The sequence below is a fragment of the Bufo gargarizans genome, chromosome 2 (genome assembly GCF_014858855.1).
Source record: "Bufo gargarizans isolate SCDJY-AF-19 chromosome 2, ASM1485885v1, whole genome shotgun sequence".
In the NCBI taxonomy this organism is placed as follows: Eukaryota; Metazoa; Chordata; class Amphibia; order Anura; family Bufonidae; genus Bufo; species Bufo gargarizans.
The window spans coordinates 681,134,223-681,154,839 of record NC_058081.1 but is presented as its reverse complement, the minus strand read 5'-3'; the positions used below and the strand labels follow the sequence as shown (position 1 = coordinate 681,154,839).

The window sequence follows — 20,617 nt, the reverse complement described above, 5'->3', positions numbered from 1 at the left end:
GCACCAGCCTCTTATATCACAGGGTAAGAGCCGTCATGTGCAGTGTATACACGTGTGTGCAGTGACATGTAATGGAGGAGCACCAGCCTCTTATATCACAAGGTAAGAGCCGTCATGTGCAGTGTATACACGTGTGTGCAGTGACATGTAATGGAGGAGCACCAGCCTCTTATATCACAGGGGTAAGAGCCGTAATGTGCAGTGTATACACGTGTGTGCAGTGACATGTAATGGAGGAGCACCAGCCTCTTATATCACAAGGTAAGAGCCGTCATGTGCAGTATATACACGTGTGTGCAGTGACATGTAATGGAGGAGCACCAGCCTCTTATATCACAAGGTAAGAGCCGTCATGTGCAGTGTATACACGTGTGTGCAGTGACATGTAATGGAGGAGCACCAGCCTCTTATATCACAGGGTAAGAGCCGTCATGTGCAGTGTATACACGTGTGTGCAGTGACATGTAATGGAGGAGCACCAGCCTTTTATATCACAAGGTAAGACCCGTCATGTGCAGTGTGTACACGTGTGTGCAGTGACATGTAATGGAGGAGCACCAGCCTCTTATATCACAGGGTAAGACCCGTCATGTGCAGTGTATACACGTGTGTGCAGTGACATGTAATGGAGGAGCACCAGCCTCTTATATCACAGGGTAAGAGCCGTCATGTGCAGTGTATACACGTGTGTGCAGTGACATGTAATGGAGGAGCACCAGCCTCTTATATCACAGGGTAAGAGCCGTAATGTGCAGTGTATACACGTGTGTGCAGTGACATGTAATGGAGGAGCACTAGCCTCTTATATCACAAGGTAAGAGCCGTCATGTGCAGTGTATACACGTGTGTGCAGTGACATGTAATGGAGGAGCACCAGCCTCTTATATCACAAGGTAAGAGCCGTCATGTGCAGTGTATACACGTGTGTGCAGTGACATGTAATGGAAGCCATGTGTTCAGTCACTATGTGCTTGTGTCTCCACAGATGGATCCAGAAATCCACCAGAGAGATGTCTCCGTCCTCTGTATTCCCAGGACTGTGCAGAGGAGAAGGTCCCAGAGGATCCTCAGGTAGATGGCGTTAAAGGACTCTGTCAGCACTTACCTCTCGCCAGTCCAGCTGCTGTGGGAGTCGTGCTCTTCTCAGCTGAATCAGATGCTGTTGGTCCCATCTCGATCGGTGGCCGCAATGTGGAGAAATCAGCGTTTTTCTAATATGCAGATTAGCCCCTTGGTGCAATGAGGGCGGTGCCATTGCCAGAGGTTCCGCCCACTCGCTTGTAGTCCATGCCCCCCCCCACTATGACAGGGCCAGGCAGTGAAGATGTAATCCCGTCTGTCCCGAGTTCTGTATCTGCGACCTTCTTCACTGTACTGCAGCCGGAACCGCACAGGTGCGAGACTTCAGGACAGGCGCGGTTACGTCTTCACTGCTTGTTCCTGACAAAGTTTTGGGGTGCAGACTAGAAACGAGTGAGAGGAGCACCTGGGTGCAATGATGTCACCCTTGTTGCACCAAGGTGCTAATGAGCATATTATAAAAACCTTCATTTCTCCCCATCGAGATGGGACCAACAGCAAGAAGAGAAGGTCACGTCTCCCACATCTGCTGGATTCCCTGAGACGTGTGAGGAGACTGACCCCCAGGATCTGACCGCACAGTGACTGTATCCAAGTCCATCTTACTTCATGTCTCTTATCGTTTAGGATGAAAATCTGATTGATATCAAGATTATCGTTAAAGATGAACCTGAAGAGGAGACGGATGTAATGGACGATCTGCAATGTGAGGAGGGGGAGACCTTCACTGGTCATCTGGATACTACTCCCATCATCTCATCATCACACGTAATAATCTGTCACTGTGTTTCTTACAGATGGACTCGTAGAAGGAAATCCACCAGAGAGATGTCCCCGTCCTCTGTATTCCCAGGACTGTCCAGAGGAGAAGCTCCCAGAGAACCCTCAGGTAGATGGAGCTGAGCCCTATACACATCTATATAGGGGGGGTCCTGCAGTCATAGAGGGGTCATAGATTGTGGGGGTCTCTTCTGTGGATCTGTTAGATTTCCCACCTGTCTGCTGTATTGTACTGAATTGTTACAGATGACAAATCAGGGGGAAGATCTGACTGATATTAAAGTGGAGGATGAAGAAGAGCGGATGATGGGCGATCCCCCGTGTAAGAGTGAGGTGGAGGAGGACATTCCAGGAGATGTCACCACAGGTATGGAATCATGAATGGAGACAGTGATATCAGATTCTGTCCTTGGTGCCTTCAGGGCATTAATATCGAAGTCCCAGAAAACTCCTTTAAGACGCCTCATCAGGTGAAATAAACACACAGGGCGGACACAATATGGCAGAAATATACAAACAGAAGGGGAAGAGAACGCCCACAGTGGGGTCAAAGTGCAACTCAATAACTTTATTAAAAAACACACTCAAAGTGAGACCAGTTAAAAGACCCCAGAATATCACATCCGGCCATAACAGGGCTCGGGGATAGCCGACTCTGTTGTTTATCACGTTGCTTCTCCCAAAAACTGAATAAAAAGTGACCAAAAAGTGTGTGTCCCCCAAAATAAAGTAAAGCTCCCCCCGCAGAAGACTCGGTCTCCCACAGCTCTGTAGACGAGACCATAAGAAAGTTCTGGCGGTCAGAAGGCGATGCGAAGTAGTGACACATGATAAACGTGACATCGCCGCTCTCGTACTGACCGCAGAATAACCTCCTCACGTCATAGCCGATACCATAAGAACAAAAAGCAGAAGACAATGGAGCAAATGCATATATTTCCTGTCCATGTCACTGGGGGACACAGGACAGACCATGGGGCACAGCGGCTGCCACGAGGAGCCCCTCCGCCCACCAGCTCTACCTATCTGCTTGCCAAGTTTTGCAGAAATGTTTCTCCATTCTCTGCTGCCCGGGTGATGGCTCCCTAGGACATCCGCTTATTACTCCTTTTTGTGAGGCTCTGGTGGCCGGCTGCTCTCTTTCCACAGTACACGCAGCATCAGGGCCACTGGAGGAGGAGCAGGACCATGAAGGACAGAAGCTTCCCACCACTGGAGCTGCAGCCTCGCAGAGGCCGGGGCCTCCTTCCTGGCACTGATTCGTTCCCTACTGCCTGACTCCACCTCTTCTTCTCTTAAAGGGAACCTGTCACCGGTATTTTGTGTATAGAGCTGAGGACATGGGTTGCTAGATGGCCGCTAGCACATCCGCAATACCCAGTCCCCATAGCTCTGTGTGCTTTTATTGTGTCAAAAAACCGATTTGATACATATGCAAATTAACCTGAGATGAGTCCTGTACGTGAGATGAGTCAGGGACAGGACTCATCTCAGGTTAATTTGCATATGTATCAAATCGGTTTTTTTGACACAATAAAAGCACACAGAGCTATGGGGACTGGGTATTGCGGATGTGCTAGCGGCCATCTAGCAACCCATGTCCTCAGCTCTATACCCAAAATCCTGGTGACAGGTTCCCTTTAAGCTTCTCCACACCTCACTTGTAGACATCAGTGATCTTTCTTGGCGGCCTGCATCTTACAGGGACTCTGCAGCTACTCTTCTGTGTTCTTGGGGCGACACCACTATAGACTGGATAGGATCGCTCAAGCTATCCTCAACACTTCCTGCAAACATAGCAAGTTAACCTCTTCTTTGCCATGTCAGAAGTCAGGGAAGAAGCCCGTCTGCATTCTCCCCTGAGGGAATCTGTATCTGATGCGTCCTCTAGAGAACAGGTCCTCTCAGAAGATGAGGTTTCTGATGCAGAGCATGTTCTAGACGATAAGCAGTCATCCAAAATCTCCTCTATGATTGACAGCCTGATTTTGGCAGTTGTTGATACCCTCTTGAAATCCTATTCCGCCCAAGAAGGGTTTTCATTTTGGCGCTCAAGGTGCTCTCCAAAGGTTTTTCCGAACCACTTATATTTGATTCCTTTCTGTATAAAGAGTAGAACTCCCCTTATGGATGCTTTGCTAAAACGTCTGGACCTCTTGTACCCATTTCCCGAGGATCTCGTTAAAAAGTGGTCCTCACCTCCCATCATAGACTCTCCAGTTTTGCCACCTGACTAGACAATATCGCTCTACCCATGGCAACTACATTCTCTGACCTAAGAGACAGAAAGTTGGAGTCCTTTTCTAAGTCTTCCTTTGAAGCCATTGGTGCAGCTTTCCACCCCGTCTTTGCTTCTACTTGGGCAGTAAGGACACCGCAGAATGGGCTTCCAGTCTCCTCAGTGGTATCCTCATAGGCAAATCTCCAAAGGAACCTGGAGATGTTACCCTACAGATTTTCTGTGGAAGCAGCCAGACTAATGGCTCGCTTTTCACTACTAGTCTACATGGCCTACTTGCCATGCACAGGATTCTGTGGCTTTCCTATTGGCAATGGCGATCACCCTATTCTGGATCTCAAGTGCAATACCCCAGTGGGGCACAGAAAAAAGGGTTAATTACTGCTGAAATCGTTAATTTTCAGTTACCAAGTTAAATGCTGTGTATGGTTAAAAACATTAATTTTCCATGTATTATGTCACCTCAGTGGCAATATTGTGGCAAGTACCTGGTTAAAATCTGTTTACTAGCTAGGTTATCAGGGTGATAGACCAGGGTCTGCCTCCAGTTACTGATTTGGACATTTTAGTGTGAGCAAAGTTGCAGGAAAATGAGTATGTCTCTGCAGACAAGGCCTCAAGTTCCAGGGAACCTCTACCTCTGAGAGTTCAACTGTCCAAACAATGGTTTCTTCATCTGAATACTCCTGAAAAGAAGAGAAAAGCCATCTTTACAGGACATTTCCTTGTGTCTCCTTTCTTAGTGGGTGACCTTCCTGGTTGCCGTCACGTCTTTCCACAGGGTTTCTGAGTTGGTGGTCTTGTCTAGTCGCTCACACATCTTGGTCCTTCATCAAGACAAGGTCGTCCTCTGGCCAGTTCCCTCCATTTTACTACAGGTCATGGGGTTTTATCTCAGCAAAGATCTCCTCCTGCCTTCTTTTTGCCCTTCCCCATCAGATCCTATGATCCGAATCTCTCTTTCTCAGACAGCTTCCTTTGTCATTCCTGAGGGTCCCAGGAACGGTCTTTCAGCATCAAAATCCACTACCTTCTTCTGAATTAGTTTGTCTATAGCTGAGGCGTACCACTCTAAAGGGACCATGGCTCACTCTAGCCCTTCTGTAGAGGTCTCATGGTCTGTGTGTCACCAAGCCCTAGGTCTTCAGGTGTGTAATGCCACTACCTGATCTTCTCTCTATTGTGTGCCCATATCGATGGTCCACTAGTTGCACTCCTATTTACATGCTATTCATTCCACACTGGAGACTGTTTTGGGACCTCGCATGGTCCTTTCCTACAACAGAACAATTACTCAAATACCGACTTCAGAATTAAAGCAAACCCTTGTGGATTGTGGGACCGTTAAGGTGCAATCTCTTTATTTGCAGAGGCCTTAAGTTGCTAAAACATAAGAAACACCCCAAAAAGGCCCCATTCAAGGAGTTAATGTAGGAATGCAGTGAGCGTTTTGACACCACAAGTTTATCATAGAATTTATAAGCACTGAGGCATCAAAATAATAATTGACATGTTAACGATAATATGTAGTTTTAGTGCAACATTTTAAAATTTTACAAGCATTAACAGGTAAAAAAGGACCCCCAAAATTGTTACAGCATTTCATCTGAGTGTGTGGTTGTAATGTGCTGTTCGGGCACACAGCAGAGCTCAGCAGGGAAGGAGCACCACTTAGCTTTAGAAATACAGATTTTACTGGAGTGACCTTGTCAAACCTGAAATGCCTCTGAAACCCCAAGACATAATTCTGTTTTTCAAACTACACCCCGCACCAAAGAAGTCATCTAGGGGTGTAGTGATGGTTTGACCCCATTTGACCACAAAAAAATTAAATAAAAAAAATGTCTAAGAGTAGGTTGCTTTAGCGTCAAATGTTTCCTCTTCACCCAAATGTGGTCATAAACTGCTGTTTGGGGACACTGCACCGCTCAGAAGGGAAGGAGTGCCATGTGGCTGAGCCGTGTGAGGGGTGGTTTTTGTGTGAGTTGGGCAAAAATTGCAGTTGTCTGTGTTTTTATTTTTAATGGGTTTCACTGTGAGGTATAAGTGAAATTATAATTATATTCTGCAGGTTGATAAAATTATTTTGATTCTGAATTTATACATTATTTTCATGATTTACTGTGCATTATACAATCAGTTTTTAATAAAAAACCTGCATATGCTTATGTCAGGAATATGGATTATTATTTACTGGCAGCCCTGATTATCAATGGATTCACCTTTTGGCTTGTACACAGTCAGTGTACATGCAAAATATGTTCCCACCCCCCAGCCATCTGATTGTCAGCTAGGAAGGGTGAAAGCCCCAGGGGTCCAGGCTTCAAGAAGGCCCCAGGTGGATAATGTCACACCTCAACCAGCCAGTTTGGAGGCAACCAAATCTGCAGGAAAACCCCCAGCAGGGGGTCTCAGCTCTTGCCCAGGATCAATGCTACCTCCCAGACATGTTGGCCCCTACATTTCATAAGGAATTATGAATTGCCCGGCCATCGCAGGCGCAAACCAGATACATATTTGTGTCCCGGTGGCCACGAGGAACGTGCCCATGTTTTTGGTTTGATAGTGGGATGCCAGGGAAGGAAGATATACATATCTCCCCTCAGAAACCAACTAACGGTACCATGTTTTGACTCTAGTTGTAGTCGGAAGCCAGGCGGATCCGTTGGTCCCAGAACCATCTCCCTGTGACCCTCTGGTCTGGAGCTATGAACCCTAAAGGGTTTTGTGGGTCATTTGCTGCCAGCCCAGAAGAGGAGGAGTGGACCCCTCTCAAAGGCTGGGAGGGGAGGGGCCAGCTACAGGTTAAAAGGCTTGTGCCAGCAAGCGGGCGTGTCTTTCTCTGAAGAAGGGTCTCATTGTGTAATGTGTTTAGAGGGACCCAGGAACTAGCTGAGCTCACTGCCCTTCATGTGACTACAGCAAAGAACACACCACAACCGAAAGGAACTCTCATCTTACCCGGTAACTGACTTTTACTCTGCTTAAGGCCGAGTTCACACGAACATGTGTGACCCGTGGCCGTATTGCAGCCCCCAAATTGCGGGCCGTAATACACGGCCACAGTTCCGCGGACTCATTCACTTCAATGGGTCCGCAAATCTAGAATTGTGGAACGGCCGCACGGAACGGGACCCTTCAGAAGCACTACGGAGTGCTTCCGTGGGGTTGCGTCCCGTACTTCCGTTCCACAAAAAGATAGGACTGGCGGATCGCGGACCCATTAAACGAAATGGGTCCGCAATTCGATGCGGCTGACTCACTGCCGGCGATCGTGCATTGCGCCCCGCAATTTGCAGGCCTCAGCACGGGCACGGGTCACACACGTTCGTGTGAACTAGGCCTAACCCTGTTGTACCCATATAACCCGTATCTGTAACCTCAGACCACTGTATATATTCTCTGTGTATATTGCGTTATATCTAGTGTGCCCTTAAGGCGATTAAATATATAATTTAATCTTGTGCTATCTTGTATCTCGATCACGAATCCCCACGTCCGTGTTTCGGCGTAGTTATAAGCTACCACGGGTTGGTTTCTCACCCTATATAATCCCGTTAGCAGACCGGGCTTATATCAAACGAGAAGCTGGTGGCAGATACCCGGGTTGAGACAGCACAGTTATCACTGCGGCAGTGACCAGGCTCTCTCAGCTTGTTGCCTCTCTGTGCCCCCGTGGACAGGAGGTGTCTGTGAAAACTGAACCAAGCTGACCTTACCTGCTCCTCTGGAGGGCATAACGTCACATTTTTGGTAACCCGTGACCATACCGTGTCTCGTGAGCTCGACGTAGGCGACGTCAAGCGGGCACGAGGGGTGGTATTCGTCACAGCTTACATCCATAACATTTTATTTTTCCACTGTGGGGGCTTGCTTTTTTATTTTTATTATGGGGTTCACCATGCGGTACATATAACGATAACTTTATTGTGCAGTTGATTCAATTAAGGAGATAAAAGTATGTATATTTATGTCATGTTTTACTGCTTTTGCATCATAAAATCACTTTGCACATCACTTTTTTACATCACCATATCTAGGGCCCATAATAGTTTTTTTTTATTTTTCTGTCAAGTCAGCATTTAGCATGGATACATATCTGAAGGTTGCATAATATTCAAGAACATGTACAAATAGTAAAACATGGGAATACAAAAAAAAAGGGGGTGGGAGAGGAAGATATTAGTAGTAGTAGAGTGTCTTCCTTCCATTATTTAAAAGTAGGGTTGATCAGGGGAAAACCTTAAAACTCACTCCAAGTCTTCCATGTATTAGTAAACGTGAGTGTTCTTCCGGTCTCCCATGCAGCCAACTGTCCCATCCTATAAATATCATCGCATTTCTTTACCCAGACATTTATTTGAGGGGCAGAATCTTGCCGCCATTTTGAAGCAATAAGAATCCTTGCAGCTGCCAGTAGTTGTGTTAACAATGCTGAGTTACAGTTCGGGCCTTGGATTTCGTCTAGTAAGTTGAGAAGGCATAACCGCGGAGAAGGTATAACCTTTACTCCACAAACCTGAGAGAGTATTTTGCAGATCTCGGCCCAAAAAGGGAGAATTTTGTGGCAGTTCCACCAGATTTGCAAAAAGGAACCTGATTCCATCTTACAACGCCAACACACCTGGCTGACCTCTGGATACATATTGTGTATAACCTCGGGTATAGTACTAGCGTGTGAGAACTTTATAATACTTCTCCTGCAATCGGACACATGGAGTGAGCGAGAGGCACTTCTGTAAGCTATTAGTGTCGGGATCTCTGAGTAAGTCTTTCTCCCATTCTTTTATGTATTTTATGTATCCCGGCCTGACTTGAGCTTTCAAGCAAGAATATATCTTTGTAATTTTCTTGGAAGGTTTATTGAAAATCCGGGTCTCTCTTTCAAAGGCAGTGGGATCATTCCCAGAAGCTGGGAGAAAAGTATTCAAATAGTGTTTGATGTGTAATCGGTGGAAAAGGGACATTAGTGGGATTTGGTTGTGAGAATCCAGTCTTCTTTTAATCCTCCTTGGGAATCGATCAAAGGGGTCCTGTTATTCCGAACGGAGTCTGTGAGTGTGTCTAAAATTAACAGATGAGTCCCAAAGGATTTCTCTAATCTGTATCAAAGGAGACAGGGGAGTACTGAGAGTAGTGTGGGTGCCAGACTGGATTTCCATATTTTAATCGTGGTTTTTGTTATTGGACTATGAATATCAGCTTTTAATATTTTTCTCCTCCAATAACGGGGTCCTCAAGGGAATTTGTGATTGAGTGTTTTTTGTCCAATCGGTCTTTATGTGGTCGTAGCCATTCCAAACACCTCATACCTTGGATAGCCCTGTAAAGTATTTGGAAATCTGGGATTCCCATCCCTCCCTGTCTCGTTGGTTGAATGAGATATGAGCGTTTGAGTCTGGGTTTTGTTTTTGGAGAGAATGTAGTGTAATTGTGTGAAGAAGATGTGTGGTAGGGGTATATGAAGGGTTTGTAAGTAATACAATATCTTTTGGGGGCGACTTTTGTTTTAATCAGTGAACGCCTGCCAAACCATGATTTACAGGGGAGGTCCCATGAGTCTAGTAGTTTTTTAATATTTTATTGTACTTCCCGTCAATTTACATCGTAAAGTTTTGAGGGGTCTGAGGTAATATGTATACCCAGGAATTTCATGGAATCTATAGACCATTGATATGGGGTTATGAGTTCCAGGCTTTTTTGTTTCTGGAGACTCAATGTCACATTCAATACCTGTGATTTAGATGGATTGATTAAAAAGTTGGAAAGAACTTGAATATTGATTGGATCGCTGGAAAGGAGCTCTCGTGTTTAGTAATGGTCACTAATAGGTCATCTGCAAAGGCTGCTAATTAATGGTGCACTCCAGAGATTTCCATTCCTCGTATCCTGTCATCTTGTCTGATAGCTTGAAAAAAGCATTCTACTGTCAGGACAAAGAGCCGTGGGCAGAGGGGGCATCCCTGTCGAGTTCCATTTTTTATATTAAAAGAAGGTGAAAAAGTACCGTTTATCATGACTGTGGCGGAAGGATTTTCGTACATTGCCATAATAGTGGAAATAAACTTATCCGGGATCCCAAACCTGTGTAGCGCTTTTTGCAGAAAGACCCAGTCTATACGATCAAACGCCTTTTCGGCGTCTGTGCCCAGCAACACTAAAGGCACAGAACGCCGAGAGGCCTGGTTGATGATATGTAATATACATGTGGTGTTCATTCTACTCTCTCTTCCCCCAAAAAAGCCCGCTTGTTCACTGTTTATTAAGATGTTTGAATCTCAATGCTATCATTTTGGTGAGCATTTTTAAATCCGTGTTCAAAAGTGAAATGGGTCTGTAACTGGCACAGACCGTAGCGTCCTTCCCTTCTTTGGGTATAATAGTAATGTGGGCCATAAACATCTGGTTAGGCAAGCTGTCTCCCTCCAACACCTTGTTGCATAGGTCCAAGAATCGGGAAATCAATGTAGATCGAAAAGTACGGTAGTATATCATGGGTAGGCCGTCTGGGCCTGGGCTCTTGTGTAAGGGGGAGGATTTCAGCACCAAATCAATTTCTTGCAGTGTGAAAGGTCGAAGTAAAGACATTACCTGCTCCCCGGAGAGAGAGAGAGGTCAGATCCAAAGTGGAGAGCCACGTGTCTATCTATTGAACTCTGTCTATGTCAGCGGTTTGAGGGGTGGATTGTCTTTTATATTATAAAGGTTCTCATAAAAGCGAATAGCTATCTCTTCCGTAGTCGGGAGAAGTGAGGAGGATGCAGTTTTAATCCCATGTATATATTTGGAAGCTTTGTCCCCGTGTGCGTAGTATTTAAATTTTGCCGAAAGATAAAGTTTAGCTGTTCGTGTGTTTTAAGATATTTTTAAGGGAGGATCTTAAATGATTCAGTTGTTCCAGTGTCGCATCTGAAAGGTGTCTTTTATGGGTAGATTCTAGTGTCTGGATTTGTTTATAAAGGTCTGCGTGTCACCACCAGACATCTGAGAAGCTCTGACAGATCCCTTTCAGAACCTCCTCCTTGAGCTTCCTTTGTTTTGGTTTCAGTTCCTCATCTCGTTAGCCTCTCTCAGCTGTCATGTAGTTGTACTGATTGCATCCGTTTAAATTCCTCCCCATAGTGCATCAGTTTGCGGTTTATATTACTTCCTGGAGTGTGTGCATGCTGATCCTACTTCCCAGTCTTCTACAAGTAAGTGTTGTGCATTCATTTGTGTTTTTCTGTTTGCTGGATCCCAGGTGACCCTGACTCCCTCCGTATCTAGTGTAGGGAGCCGGTGGTCGTGTCCCCTCACTATTATAGGGTGTTCAGGTGTTATACAGTCGAGGTACGAGGATATGCGATCATCTACCATTGGGATTTTTGCATAGGCTGAGCAGACAGGGAGAGTGCCAGGTCTGATGCAGGGGTCTCCCTTTTTGTTCCTTAGTTTTGGATCCAGTGAGTCGTATATTCATTTTGTGTTGTCTTGTTTCCTGTACACCTTCCGTGACACTGCGACTTTTTGTTCTCTTTCCTTTTTAATATATGTCCCTAGTGAAATCAAATGACCTCTGAGAACAGCCTTGTGGGCCTCCCATACCTATCCAGGGGCTACTCCTGATGTAGAATTGGTTTTGAAATAGTCATCCAATATATCTGACAGTTTATGCACGTGTTCTGGATTATCTAGAAGTGTCTCATTTAATCTCCAATTACTCATGGGCTTTGGGAATTGCTTAGGTGCGAAGTCTATAAACATTGGAGCATGGTTTTAGAGCAGGAGACTATCAATGTTGGCCCCTTTGCAAGAAGTCAATAAATAGTATGGCAGGAAGAGGTAGTCCAATCGTTGATAAGATCGGTGAGCTACTGAATAGAAAGTAAAGTCTTTGCTTGTGGGGTGTAGGTTCCTCCACACATCTGCTAGACTTGAGAACTTGATTCAGAGCTGAGTGGGAAATAGTGGAGGCCTCAGTTGATGAATCCAATTTAGGATTTAAGTTAAAGGAACCCTGTCACCGGGATTTGGGGTATTGAGCTGATGACATGGGTTGCTAGATGGCCGCTAGCACATCCGCAATACCCAGTCCCCATAGCTCTGTGTGCCTTTATTGCAGAAAAAAAACAATTTGATACATATGCAAATTAACCTGAGATGAGTCCTGTACATGAGATGAGTCAGGGACAGGACTCATCTCAGGGTAATTTGCATATGTATCAAATCGTCTTTTTTCCACAATAAAAACACACAGAGCTATGGGGACTGGGTATTGCGGATGTGCTAGTGGCCATCTAGCAACCCATGTCCTCAGCTCTTTGCCCAAAATACCGGTGACGGGTTCCCTTTAAGGTCTCCACCCAATATCCTCACTTCCTCAGCAAAGTCTTGTAATTTACGTAGGGTTTCACATATGCAGATTTGTTGTGAAGTGTTTGGGGTGTAAATGTTCCCAAAAGTATACATCTGAATTCCCAGAGTCCCTTTTATGAAGATATATCTGCCTCCGGGATTTATAAAGGTAGAACGCACCTCCAGCGTGAAGTTTTTATGCAGAGCAATAGATACCCCTCTAGATGCATTTGAAGATGATGTACTGTGGAACCATTGATTGTGTTGCATGTGGTTCATACGCGGTACGTAAACCTCTTTGAAGTGGGTTTCTTGTAGCAATGCTACATACACTTTTTGTTTGCGCAGTTGCTGACATATTTGGCTCCTTTTGGAAGGTGCATTCAACCCTCTCACATTAAATGAACAAATCTTTACCGTAGCCATGGAGGACCGGGATGAACACCAGTTGTTAGATAGTCTTTTCTAGGTCGGATAACACTCTGTTCAAAGTTTAGGGTAAACAGAAAAAATAGGGAAGGAGAAATAAGCATAAAAGTTACCATACAGTATAACATTTGAGTAATCTTATTAACTATATTGTTCTCATAAAAGACAGGCAACATTGTCCTAGTTCTTAGGGGAAAGAGCTAGATATCTATAGATATCTAAAGTGGGGGTTAGGTTTGAACTGTAACAAGGCTTACAAGTGGAAGCAAGCCTATAGACAGTAGATGGGGTAAATATCGTAAGATCTTAGGGCCACGTTCTCCATTAACAGTGTAAACATATTGGAATGTGTCTATAAAACTGTTATAGGTATATATATATAACATTATTGTTGGCCCTATGGGCTATTAATCTGGAATTTAGTGGCCTACAGTAATCTCCAGTAAACCACTCAGTGAGGGAGAGAAGGAGAGAGAGGAAAACCTCTCTCAAGCATCTCATTAGCTCTGTTCCCACACAGTGAGCTTGCTTAGATAAGGATAGACCTCAACTTAACAGAAAAAGATGAACTATATCCTGGATAATGAACTTGTCAAAAACTAATCTTAACAGTCACTCTGGTTCTGTGTGCAGTCTTCTCAGGGTCATCTTCATCGCCTTCCTCTTCTGAAGCTGCAGTTTGGATGTGGTGGTGGATGTCCATGTAGGGATCACAGGTATGGCTGGAAGATCTGTGAGGGTCTTCACAATAGTCCAGTCTGATATATCCAGTGGTGCAATCTCTAAGACGTTATAGACTTGTGTTAAGTCAGCAGGAAATCTTATCACTATCCTGTGCCCGGGAGTGTTGATTAGCAATCCGAATGGATGGAGCCATCGATAGTTGAGTTCCTTTTGTCTGAGCACTTCTAAAAGGGGTTTAAGTTCCCAGCGTTTTTGCAGGGTTATAGGCGACAGGTCCTGGAACAAGGAGATGGTGGGCCCCAAAACAGGAAAGTGGGTGTTTGTCACGCGCTGCTCTAATTAATTTTTCTTTGAAAGCTAACATCTGTAGGCGGTTTAGGTGGTGGACGCAGTGCTCTATGAGCACGGTCCATGATGAGGTCTTCTTGCGCCTCTGGACCCAGCAGAATTTTAAAAAGTTCCAACAGTGACGTTGTTAGAGAGTCCGTGGATATGGACTCAGGTAAACCTTTGATACGCAGATTATTTCTCCTGCCTCGATTGTCTTGTTCTTCCACTAAGTTATATAGGAGGTTCAGATGGGCTTGAGTGTGGTCAAGGCTGTGGGAGACCGCTGTATTGAATGTTACAATCCCCTCTTGTACCGCTACCAGTACTTCCACCTGTTCACCAACCTGCTTAAGATCATTCTTCATATCTTGTAGATCTTGTCTCAGCGGAGCCATCCTAGATCCTCTTTTATGAATGCTCTGGACACCGGGAGGTTTTCCTGGGTGTGAAGCAATTCAGCATCGCTCTCTCTGCCGCCTTCAGAGTCAGCAGAGTATTCAATCTGCTCTGTGTGCAGTGTGGCTGTATCGTCCAGCGCCATCTTGGATCCGGGTCTCGCTGCTGAAGTTCCTCGCCTGAGAAATTTCTCCATGTCTCCCTGGCCAGGATGAGATCTCTGTATTCCAGGGGTGTCTCTGGATCTTTCTTTGTTAGTTTTCCCCATCTTGCGGGGATTAACGTAGCTTATAAGGCTCGCTTCCACCAAGCCTCTTGCAGAGCTCATGCCAGCATGTGCGTCGTGCTCAGCGATCAGACTCTGCCCCCCCCCCCCGATCTTTTAATAGCTTCCAGTTATTCATTTCGTTACCAATTATAAATAAAAAGCCTTTATTTTTACTTGAAATTTTTATTATTTTGTTTTCTCACTTTTTTTAGGTTCTACTCGAGGACATTTACAACAGTTGGACCGCTGGCACAATACACTGCAGTGTTTTCTATTGCAGTGTATTGTGCCAGTGTATCTGGCAATAGCAACGATCAGGACTCTGTGATCGTGTCGCGGGAGGCCTGATGGGGTAGAGAGGTAGCCCCCTCTATCCATAAACCACTCAGATGCAGCTGTCATTACTGATTAGCATCAATCTTGGCCGTTGCAGAAGGTTGTTAGATGCATGTTACAGGTGACACCCACTGCTGATAGCGGCGGCTGAGTTCCTGAGCAGGCGCTATTGTTATACCACAGATATGCAACACGGTGCAGGAATGTACTACTTGCCATGATATACATTTACAACATGGTGCGGGAAGTGGTTAAAGATGTTTGGTTGTGGTGTTTTTGTCTTCCTTTCGGTGGACTCCAGTCTTCAGATCCATGATTATCAGGAAGCTCCGATGTCACATGTGATTTTTGTACAGACACAGACGTCTCAGTGATGATTCCCTGCACTCACAGGACACTTCATTAGCTTCACCTTCTTAATTCTTGATAGGACCCTCCTTTCCCTTAGAACATCCTGAATTCTTAGAGTAATGGACCCAACAAGGTGCTGGAGACCTTTATTACAGGTTCTGATTGATGGCCTCACTCTGTCTATTCCACTACATCCTACAGATGTCTATAAACCTGAGATCTGGTGACTGTGCGGCCAATAGGCCTCACAGATAGCATTGTCATGTCCGTGAATTCAGCCTATGACGTGCGCTTCACCTCATGGTGCATTATCCCGTTAAATGTAGCCGGTGGCCATGATCAGACGGTCCATAACGATATTAAAGAGGATCTGTCCCTAGATTTCACTATACAAACTGCACGTATTATTAAATAGATCACTTAGACCTGAAGAGGCCGGTGTACTTACTTTTTACATTCCATGTCAGAAAGTTAATAATAAAGGCTAGACAGTGGGAGTGGGCATGATGAATCTTGTACTTCTGAGCTATACTCAGTCTCTGCCCAACTATGTCTTAACTGGCAAGCACCTTTCCATGTGTCTCCTCCCCTGCTGCTACAGATGCAGCACATGGAATTAGAGGCTGTAATTCCACATGGAAAATGCTGCTTTCTCATTACAAAGCCATTACTTTATAATGAATGTGAGCAATGTGGTGACGGATTCTTTTATGTGAAATAGTTGGCATAGTACAGGACTGGTTCTCGGACATGGTGAGGATTTTACAATATTTGCTTGATTTTCTGTATGTAATAAAAGGCATGACTGGATGTAAATCAGAATCCTAGACTTCATCAGAAAATTATAGAAAGCTTTTTAAGGCTGAAATCACACATGCAGTTTTTTAGCCAAAGCCAGAAGTGGATTCAGAATGAATGGCTTATATCTATGCTTCCTGATGGATCCTCTTTCAGCCTCATAGGTATGTCATATGTTTCTATTCTTTATGGTTTGAAATAAAAAACACATATTCAAATTTGTTATCTTCACAGAAAATTCCGGCAAGAATTCTGAGGGAAAGTTCATGTTGTCGTTAAATTATAAAGCTGAAGATGAAGACATCATGCAGCGCTCTGCAAGGGAAAACCTCATTACCGTTAATGTATATCCAGGACTTTACAGTGCAGATCTATTATATAATCCCCTTAATCATGAGGAACCTTCTCCTGACCAATCACACAATATTACCACACATACAAATCTGAAAGAAAGTGAAAGATTTCATTGTGGTAAAGAGTTCACAAAAAGCTCAGGTTTTCCCACACAAAGAAGAATTCACGCAGGAGAGAAAGCATATCAATGTTCAGTATGTGGGAAATGTTTTACATATAAATCATATCTTGTTACACATGAGAGAATTCACACAGGAGAGAAGCCATATTCATGTTCAGAATGTGGGAAATGTTTTACAGTTAAATCAAATCTTGTTACACATCAGAAATTTCACACAGGAGAGAAACGGTATTCATGTTCAGAATGTGGGAAATGCTTTACACAAAAATCAGAACTTGTTACACATGCGAGACGACACACAGGAGAGAAGCCGTATTCATGTTCAGAATGTGGGAAATGTTTTACACAGAAATCAGCTCTTATTACACATGAGAGAAGTCACACAGGAGAGAAACCATATTCATGTTTAGAATGTGGGAAATGTTTTACATATAAATCAAATCTTGATACACATGAGAGAAGTCACACAGGAGAGAAACCGTATTCATGTTCAGAATGTGGGAAATGTTTTACATATAAATCACATCTTGATACACATAAGAGAGGTCACACAAGTGAGAAGCCTTATTCATGTTCAGAATGTGGAAAATGTTTCACAGTCAAATCAAGTCTTGTTACACATGAGAGAATTCACACAGGAGAGAAACCGTATTCATGTTCAGAATGTGGAAAATGTTTTACACAGAAATCTAATCTTGTTACACACGAGAGACGACACACAAAAGAAAAGCCATATTCGTGTTCAGAATGTGGGAAATCTTTCACAGTTAAATCAGCTCTTATTACACATGAGAGAAGTCACTCAGGAGAGAAGCCGTATTCATGTTTAGAATGTGGGAAATGTTTTACAGAGAAATCATATCTTGTTACTCATGAGAGACGACACACGGGAGAAAAGCCATATTCATGTTCAGAATGTGGGAAATGCTTTTCAGATAAATCAAATCTTGTTAGGCATGAAAGAAGTCACAGAGCAGAGAAGCCATATTCATGTTGAGAATGTTTGAAAAGTTTTATACAAAAATTAGATCTTAGTAGAAATCAGATAATTCATATGTGAAACCATTTTCACATATTTTTAGAAAATTGGGTTATTCATTGACCTTAAAGGGTCAATAAGAAGGTTTATTTTGGGGTGTAACTATCCCAGATCTCCTAGATAACCAAATTATATTTCCTTAAGGTCACTGTGACCAGGTCCATGGAGGAAAAGTATTGGGGATATAGGGAAGGGAAGAAGAGCCTTGTTTACTTCCAGAGCAGTGAAGATGAATTGTCCTCATGAATCTTGCTTCTTATCTCTGTATTCACACCTCCACCCACACTGTGGGTGAATCCAGAGTGACATGGGGAGAAGTAACGACACCCCATGTAATTGTTTTATAATGTATGTGGACATATTAATACAGTACTTGATCATGATTCAAATAGTCTTAAAAAGGAACTTGTGAACATGGTGTCGAGCTGCAGACAGCTTGTTATAGAGCAGGAGGAGCTGAGCTGATTGATCTAAAATTTATGGGAAAAGATAGAGGTATAACTTGGATTTTATACATTTAACTTCCTGCTCACTCTGAACTTTGATGTCAAGGAGGCAGTCCTATCAGTGATTGACAGCCTTCCCTCCATGACTACACATACAGAGATAGCTGTCAGTCACTGATAGAACCTCCTTCTTGACGTCAAAGTTCAGAATGAGCAGGAATTTAAATGAATGAAATACAAGTTTTACTGAATCTTTTCCCATAAAACGAAATATCAATTTGCTCAGCTTCTCCCGCTGTGTAACATGCCGCCTGCAGCTCAAACACTGTGTTCAACGTGACAGGTTCCCTTTAAAGGGATTGTTCACCCCTGTGGTCCTTTTAGGCCGAACCCCCAGTGAGGCTTGACCTACACAAGGGATTCTATTTCCCTGATCCTCACAAATGGCTCTTGGCTTCTTTGTTCCCCACTCCACCGCATCTCTGGTCTCCACTTGTTTGACATGGGTCACATGGCCGCAGCAAAGTGTCACCCATATGTCACATGACCCAGTGACATGAGGCATGGATGACACGTCACCGCTGTGGCCAGTCATGTTCACACGGAGAGACCCATGATCTGTGAAGGAGCCGAAACCCAGCGGCAGGGATCAGGTAAGTAGATCAGACCTCTGCAAGTCTAACTACGGTGGGGGTTCTGCCAGAAAGGCCACCAGGGGTGAACAACCTCCTTAAAGATAAAAAAAAAAGTATTGTACAAGTGCCACGACAGCATCACCATTGTTCACTTTATCTATGTCTTATATATGTTTGTCTTGATGGACCAAACCACTAGGGTCGGCTCTATAAGTATTATACCCAGAGCATGAAATAAAAGACACTTCACTTTAACGTTATTTTTGTATGCGCCGTGGTTTCAGAGATTTTTGTTTTGGTTCATACAGGTGAAACTCGAAAAATTACAATATCGCGCAAAGTTCATTTTTTTCAGTAATGCAGCTTAAAAGGTGAAACTAATATATGAGACTCATTACAGGCAGAGCGAGATATTTCAAGCCTTTATTTGTTATAATTTGGACGATTATGGCTTACAGCTTATGAAACCCCAAAGTCACAATCTTAGGTCCCCTTTGCTCAGGGGGTATGGATTAATTAGCTGACTAGAGTGTGGCATTTTGAGCCGAGAATATTCAACCTTTTCACAATATTCTAATTGAAATTTGCATTACTGAAATAAATGAACTTTTGCACGGTATTCAAATTTTTCCAGTTTCACCTGTATTATACTTTCTACTAGTGCTGTGACATCCATTGGTCCTACAAATATACAGCCTTTAGATTTAGGTCCAAAATACTAATTAACCACTGCTCTGCTGAGCGCTAACTAAACATAAGCTTCCCAGACTATATAAGTGACGTATTACCAACCACTCAAATAAATCACATTAATGTGTATTACTTCACACCAAAAGCAAATGCCCACTTTAAGGCTAGCAATCCCAGTAACAGTCTATCCAGACAGGTTCTGTCTCCTCAGATGGCTTTCTTCCTTTAGTGCACAACTTAACCCCTTAGTGACCACCCATACGGCGGTCACTAAGGGGCCTTAGGCTGGGCTGCCGCTTTTATAGGTCAGCCCAGTCTAAGCGCTGCAGGGGTCTCCCGGGAAGCAGGGACTCGGCTCTCAGGCCCCAGACCATCCTTGAGTAATTTCCAGCAGGCTGCGCATCATTTGCTGGACTGTGTTACAGAGAAACTGTACTGGCCAGCAAGGGAATGATTAGACCCCACCACCTGCCCCATACCAGCCTTGAGTAATTTCCAGCAGGCTGTGCCTCTCTGGCACAGCCTGCTGGTCAATGTCAGAATAGCATTGCAATTAACCCCTTCACTAAGGGTGCTTAGGCTGGGCTGCCGCTTTTTTATGTCAGCCCAATCTAAGCGCTGCACTGGTCCCCCGGGGAGCAGGAACCCGGCTCTCACATGAGACTGCTCTAACAGCCTGGACTGGCAGGAGTTGCCGATCTGGGCTGTTTAACACCTCACATGCTGCGGGCAATGGCGCCCGCTGCATGTAAAGTGCTGACAGAGGGAGCGGTCTCCCATCGACACCTCGCAAATGCAATCGCAGGGTGCCAATGTGTGTGAAGGCTGCCTGGGGTCTGATGTAGACCCCAGACCACCCTTGAATAATTTCCAGCAGGCTGCGCCTCATTTGCGCAGCCCGCTGGTCAGTGTCAGAATAGCATTGCAATTAAAATGCAATGCACTAAGGCCCAAAACAAGCTGGTCACTGAGGGGGTACTAGCCCAGTAATGAGCTGGACTGTGTTACAGAAAAACTGTACTGGCCAGGAAGGGAATGATTAGATCCCACCACCAACCCGCCCATTATTCCAAACATCCAGGCCACCATCTTTGATAGTGATACTCGTTCCTCCTGGGTTCCTCTCCTGGATGAGATATATACTTCCTGGAAAACAGTACACACATGAGAGGAATCTTCTTGTCACTAACACCCCCTATGTACATTACTGGTAAACCTATCTAGATGCTGGAACTAGGTGATATATTGGTGGCCTGGATCGCTTGTGGTGCCCACATCTTTTACTCATGAATAAGGCCTCTTGCACC

The 20,617-nt window shown here is 44.4% G+C and overlaps 1 protein-coding gene across 1 annotated transcript; it reads left to right on the top strand.

Moving 5' to 3' along the window:
• The first annotated feature begins 2,174 nt into the window (after window positions 1–2,174).
• On the top strand, window positions 2,175–17,987 carry LOC122928957 (zinc finger protein OZF-like). Its single transcript, XM_044282309.1, has 2 exons — window positions 2,175–2,227; window positions 16,260–17,987. Exon 2 carries the CDS (start codon window positions 16,292–16,294, stop codon window positions 17,495–17,497), a length of 1,206 nt encoding a protein of 401 aa, XP_044138244.1. The 5' UTR covers window positions 2,175–2,227; window positions 16,260–16,291; the 3' UTR covers window positions 17,498–17,987.
• Window positions 17,988–20,617: the final 2,630 nt, after the last annotated feature.